This window comes from Anguilla anguilla, chromosome 2 (assembly GCF_013347855.1).
Source record: "Anguilla anguilla isolate fAngAng1 chromosome 2, fAngAng1.pri, whole genome shotgun sequence".
Classification (NCBI taxonomy): domain Eukaryota; kingdom Metazoa; phylum Chordata; class Actinopteri; order Anguilliformes; family Anguillidae; genus Anguilla; species Anguilla anguilla.
The window spans coordinates 16,449,137-16,455,968 of NC_049202.1; the positions used below are offsets into that span (position 1 = coordinate 16,449,137).

At 36.9% G+C, this 6,832-nt stretch overlaps 1 protein-coding gene across 1 annotated transcript; it reads right to left on the reverse strand.

The window, feature by feature from the left end:
- Nucleotides 1-3,582: 3,582 nt before the first annotated feature.
- On the reverse strand, nucleotides 3,583-6,204 carry LOC118219806 (alpha-2A adrenergic receptor-like). Its single transcript, XM_035403245.1, has 2 exons — nucleotides 5,755-6,204; nucleotides 3,583-5,421 (listed from the first exon to the last, which is right to left on the reverse strand). Exon 2 carries the CDS (start codon nucleotides 5,387-5,389, stop codon nucleotides 4,178-4,180), a length of 1,212 nt encoding a protein of 403 aa, XP_035259136.1. The 5' UTR covers nucleotides 5,390-5,421; nucleotides 5,755-6,204; the 3' UTR covers nucleotides 3,583-4,177.
- Nucleotides 6,205-6,832: the final 628 nt, after the last annotated feature.

A 6,832-nucleotide genomic window follows, 5' to 3' on the forward strand; every position in this document is an offset into this window, starting at 1 on the left:
TTTTGACTCATGCTTGTGCCCCCTGGTTAAATGTCTCTAGAAAACCACTACATGTATATGTAATGTGTGTTTATGTAAATGTCTGTCAACAAAGTTACAACTGTGAAGATACCATCATATGTCAATCTATCTTGGTTCAGTTTGGGTACAGGTAGGACAGCTAGCAAGAAGGGGTCACTGAGGTCAGAATGAGTCCTTGAAGAACATAACATGACATAACGTAAGACGAGAACAGGCCATTCAGCACAACACTGCACGTCTATTCCAAGGTGAGATGTTTATGTATGCACATATTACAAAAAATGCAATTAATAATTATTGTGAAGATCAAAGCACATGCATTTATAGTTAGTTAAGTTAGTATAGTTAAGAATGAGTATAGAATCACTCCTACAGACAGTGAGCCTTTGAACCTGGTGGGATGCAGCAGTTACAATGGTTCTTGCGAAAACACAGTTCTGAAAGCAAAATTGATTTTTTTATAAAACATAATTACTTTAACATTTTCAAGTGTCAAACATTTCACTAAAATGCATTCACTTATAGTTAAACAATTTTGTTCAAAACCTGGGGAATCCAAATAGTTCAGAGACAGCATGAGTTTTATTTATTTATTTATTTATTTTTTCATTCATTTATTATGGTAGTGTGATTCCTGTGAATCCCAGAGAGCTCCGAATCCCACTCCCCACATTTCATCTTTATTGAATAAAGAAAATTAATTAAACACACCACTAAACCCTGCACCTGTTTTGTTTGTTTGTTTGCTTGTTTGTTTGTTTCCAGGCATCTCAGGGGCATCAAACACAACAGTACATCTGGCCTGAAGCATAGCTGCCAACCTCCTTAGATCCAGTACCTGACTCTATACAGTTGGTACAGAATTTTCTATCAAGGGGGGAAATAACAGTTCTGGTCTCTGATTCTTAACATTGCTTAATGTATCTAACTGTTTTGAGATGTAATTTTATTTGAATTAAAATTTATATTATCGCTTCTTGTGAGTTGCATCATTTCCCTTTCATCATAATACATTCATGCATTGGGCCCTTTATATAAGGATACAACATAAATTGTAATGTTGTGGAAGAAATGCATAATAAAAGCAGCCTGAGGACTAGATCTCATAATTTTTGGTGTGCTGCTCTAGTTGTCAAATCAACCTTGGGGATACTTCAAAACATATACATTTTTGGCTAGCTGACCTGAATAAGGGTCTATTTCCAGAATGAAGATAAAACATTGAAGGGTCTATCATCCTTTGAGGTGAAATACATGAACCATTTCAGGTTGCCAAGAGCATTGTGCTTTCTTACAGTGGAATCAAGATCATTTTAAATAATTGCAGCCAAACATTCTACAAATTGACTCACCTTTGGTCGAGAGACTATAGGGACCACTGAGCTGCATGGATGGATATGATTTTATCATGTATAAACTGCCACACACAGACAAGCTGACAGCAATAATGGGCCTTCTCTAACCTCCATGCAAGGTAGACGATTTTGGCAGTTTTTTACAGGCATGAGCTTTGCTGAATACCTTCCTTAGATATATGTTGCCTCTAACCCCACAAATCTAAAGCACTGAATACAATATTAATGTTCTTATCTGACCTGGTCTGCATTTACCATGACAAACTTTGCCTAAATTTAAATGTCCAATGTTTTTGAGGGAAAATAAAAACGTTTAATTTACATATATACCGTAGCCTTCTTTTTTCCAGTATGAAATAAGCCTGAAACAGAATAGGTAAGTAGCATATTTAGATAGGTAATAGATACATATCAATCTATTTACAAGTATTTTTTAATCCCCAGAATTTAAAGTGAAACATTTGTCTTTTTTTAAGAGAAGTGGAAATAGTCACCTCCTAAGGTTATCAGCAAGCACATCTTCATGGTTCACTTAATGTATCACCTATCTGACAAACCCTGCAATGAACACTGTTCCCAATAAATACAAGTAAATGGTACAGTGCCAGCCTAGGTGTTAATAGAATAAAAGAAAGGAGATTTGAGACTTGTAATAAAGGATAAAACATAAATACCAATGCAGAATGATGACTAAAAGAAATAACCTTCCGTTTATTAGTCATGGGAGAGTGATGCTCCGTGAAACCCTTAGTCAGTGGACATGAGCTGTCAATCACTAATATGTTCCAATAAAATAACTGTGTTCATGGTAATAAAACACCATGATTTGTCAGTGAGTCACTTAAAACACAATTGCTCCGCCCATTTTGAGGTACATAAAACCTTGATCTCTCTGTAGGCTTCTGTCAAAAACATTGCTTGTCCACATTTGTAGAATGTAATCATTGGGTACTGCCGTGGGAATCCCCCCTATACTCATTATTCTGGTGAAAAAGAAGTAGTCTATATTGCAGCAACTATGTTTAGAAACTGAACTTGGGAACCATCACATTCAAGAGTAATTTGATTTAAGGCCAACATATCAGTATTCAGGGAGAAAGTCTTGTAGGTATTGAACTGGCAAAACAATAAGTATTCTTTGAAATAAGGATACTAATGCAACAGAATGAGTGCACTTTTAATTTACAGTAGTTTGTTCAACATGAAGGTGAATCTCAGGCCAAAGAATAAAACACGTACATTTGTTTCCCTACTCGTCTTCTGATATGTCTGGTAACAGATGCACAACTTGCTAGCCCAGCATTCCTTGTGTGTGTGCACATTATACCTTACAGGCAATAGCAACTGACCACAGTGGCAAGCCACTTGTTTTGAATGAAAACTTACCATTGCTTATCCAGCCTGGTAGTTGAACAGGCTTTGTCATAGAATTTCATGATTTTAATTAGGAATCCAAGATTTAAAAAAAAAAAAAAGTATTTACAATTGTTTATTCACACTGTATGTTGCCTTGTGCAGTATTTTAATAAGGTCTCAAGTTCCTTCTGAATGCAGAAACATTACGTTCAAGAAAAATCTACTCATTCTCAGCAGAGAGACTGAGTTTAGCAAGTCTGCAATTCTGGTTTGGGCATATCTTCAAAGAAATCTAAATGATCCATTGACTATGGGGGAACAATAACAAGTATGTTGACCATAAAGGTGACCAAACACTTTTAGAACTGATTAAATTAATCTTTCATGTCAAAACAAAACCAATGTTAAGACTGCGGCAGAAAACAAAGCCATTCAGCCTAGGCCGTACAAATAATTTCGTTTAATTTCTTATTTCAACTTTTTTTATCTCTACCTTGATAAAGAATATGCATAATCAAACAATGTCCTTAAAGCACTTACAGTTATTCATCTAAGAGCTCACACATCTAAAAAAAAAAAAAAACCTTCCAACATAATAATATATATATGGCTTCAATACGTAATTATTCTGTTTTTGTTTATTGTTTTGCTTGCTTATTTGGAATGCTTAGCATAGTCTTGTCTGGTAAATTCAGTCATACAGCCAGTCGATATTGTATGACATAAAAATTTGTTTTGTTACTGAATTCATTTCAACATGCCGTATTCCTGTTAATCAAATGTCCCACTGAACCAAGAAGTCTAAAGGCCATGTCCTGTCCCGCTACCTAAGTTATACAATCCAAGCTGATGTGAAAAATGCATTTATTAAATCATTTACATACCACACGTTTCTGTTCAATGTTGCAGTTTATGAAAACATCATGTTAAACATGACAAAATACCGACACGTTTTGAAAAAATGCACGCAATAAATGACGATATCAGGGTTATACATCCATAAATATAAATAACAATAACCACACATCTGTGGAATATTTATCATCACTGACGTAATATACTAGGCTATAGCCTTAAACAATTACATGACAGAAGAAAATATATGCATGATGTCATTTTTTTTAATCGAAGATCTTTCCCCAGTTGGCACAGGTGTATACATTTCTCAATACGTTATATAAAATGACTGTGCACTTAGCACTGGTATGCACGTTAACTCACTTGCAAAATAGGATGGAAAACAGTACATAGTAAACTACATTGTGTTAAATGAATTCTGATGGAATACAGTTTTCGCAGATAAAGTTTGTTTGATCCCTACTGCGCTCAATAACTCTGTTAAAGTTGAATTAACTGAACCTTTTTTGCTGTGTAAGCTAATTACAGTTACATACGTGATCAACACACACAATGAATTGTAAAATGTGTCCTTGCAGAGACAGTTCTCAAACAATTTGTTTTTTCTCACCTTTACAAAGTATCTTTTTAAAAGCCCTCCTAAAATCATTGTTAAATATTGTGTATATTATGGGGTTCAGGGAGCTGTTGCAGTACCCAAACCAGAAGAAAAACTTAAACAGTGTTAGGGGTACGTTGCACGAGTCACATATGGCTGTCAGTGTATAAGTGAAGAAAAACGGAAACCAGCATATTACAAAAACTCCTATCACCACTGCAAGCACGAAAGTGAATCGTTTTTCCCTGTTTTGGCGTCCTTTCCATCTGGATCCTTTAGCACTCAAACGGTCCTCTCTTTTCGGAATATTGTCTCCCGGTTTGATTCGACTGAGTTTTGTCTTGCTCTCGGCTTTCTTCTTTTTCATCGAACATGGGGTGTTCACATTATGGTCTGAAGAAGAGGACTCCTCTATGTCAACTCCATTTACTTCAGCTTGCTCAACCTTTTCTTTCTGCTCTACGTCCTTTTCCCCGGTTAATTTTTCGTGAAAGCGTTGTTCTTCCTCTAAGCCATTGTGTTTCTTGTCTGCTTCTGTTTTTTTCCTCTTTCCCGGAGGGGTCCGCGTTCTCTTCTTTGCAATTTGATAAATTCGAATGTAAACGAGAATCATGATGATGCAAGGGACAAAAAATGAACCAATGCACGAAGATATTATGTACCATTTGTCTTTGTTGATTTCACACGTTGGACCCTCCTCCTTGGCACCCTCTTTCTCCATCGTAATCAAAGGAGGGAATGATATAACTGCAGCGATGACCCAAACTATAACGATAATGCATTTTATCCTCTTGGGAGTTCGTTTGAGGTTGTACTCGATGGCTTTAGTGATGGACCAGTACCGGTCCAGGCTGATGGCGCATAGATGGGCAATAGATGCAGTGCAAAACAAAACGTCCAGGGCAAGGTAAATTTCACACCAAACTTTACCAAAGTACCAATAGCCCATTAGTTCATTGGCCAGAGAAAATGGCATGACCAGTGTGGCCACCAGAATGTCAGCGGACGCTAAGGAAACTAAAAATAAGTTCTGTGGGGCTTTTAAGCCCCGGCTTGTAAACACTGCTATAATTACAAGGACATTGCCAAATACTGTTAAGAGGATAAGAATCCCCACGAGTATCGTAAGGGGAATTGAGATTTCCATCCTGTACGGAAGGCCTCCAAGCAAAGTTTCGTTAGTCACGTTGTCAGACCCCATTTGAGAGATCGCCTTGCTTCCCCTTGAGGATTCTGTAAAATTAACAGAAACGCCCCACAAAATTACTTTCTAAACGTTGCATTTAAACTATTGTCAAGACTTTAATTTCAGACGATTTTTTTCCTGTCCATTGTCAGCCATCATCTTTGTTAATTGGTTTGTTTTGTCAAGCCGTCTTAGTAGGCTATAGGCAGTGCACACTTATCCACCCAAATAAAACATCAAAATCAGAGGTACAGATACACTATAGTGTTTTTAAAAAACTCATATTAAACATAGCTTAAATATAGTCCATTTTCTTTAGGAACAAATAGCCTACAAATAATTATTATATCTATGCAATGTGAATATAAATTAAGCCTTACCTTTCTGACTGTCACAGAAGTCCTTTGATACGCCAACAAATATTGGCGAGCAGTTTCATGACTTAGTTTTTTTACGCTGGTCGACAAAGCAGCTTGTTTCAGGACACGTTACTAAATGGACGAGCTACGCTTTTATGAAGGCCCTTGCTATATAATTACCCATGTTGGATCTGGATCCGTGTCTCGCATGGGACTAATAGCGCGGTAATCACATTTGCCTGTGCCTCTGTCAGCGGGGCGCTTCCCCTATCTGCTGCTACCACCACTCCTTTCTCTTATAATACCAGCCCCTAGTCTGCGTTGCTTAGCACCCAGCGTCAAAACCACGTGGAAATAAAAAAGCAGCGCTTCAAACTCAGTAGACTACTTTTTTTCGTCCACTGCATGCCAAATCCAATGTGATTTTTCAGCCAGCACAGTGAGCTCATGTCCTTTCGTCAAACCATTGTCGACTACTGTCACCGGGTTTGACGGTGAGCAATTAAACTTTTAACATTGCTGTCCTTGGTTGGAACAGCCTAATTGATCGTGTTAATGTCCATTTGCGTGGTTACGCTGTGCAGTAGCCTTGACCTGCTGAACGAAACGTATCAATCCGGACAGGGTCATTAATTATAAGTAAACATATTTGAATACTATATATATATTTTTACAGGTTGTGTATTATGCAAGGAAATCAGGCTGAACATACGAATTTAAGTCGATTACACGGATGCAACAGGTCAAGAGTGTATCTGGAAAATTACTACACATGGCATTTTGTCCTATTCCTATTGTCAGCCATTTGGCGCACGCTTTTCTGTTAGCTAATTTGCGTTTTGTAAAAGGTTTATAATTATAAAAGGTTATAATGAAAGATTTCGACAAAATGTGCTTCTCATTTAAACAAGCTGTGGACTTGTGAATTATAAAACAATGATTCTGTAATTTGTTGCCTGTTGCCTACATCGTTATTAAGCAAGAGAAAGCTCATTGACCACAATAAACAAAATTAACGTTTCGCTGTCATTTAGATTCTTCAATCTAAGCATTTTAATTAAGCCATGTGTACTTTCAAGATAGCCAAAAACTGCAATAA

Coding starts and splice junctions, on each gene's coding strand:
- LOC118219806 (XM_035403245.1), bottom strand. CDS start 5,389: ATGGGGTCTGACAACGTGACTAACGAAACTTTGCTTGGAGGCCTTCCG.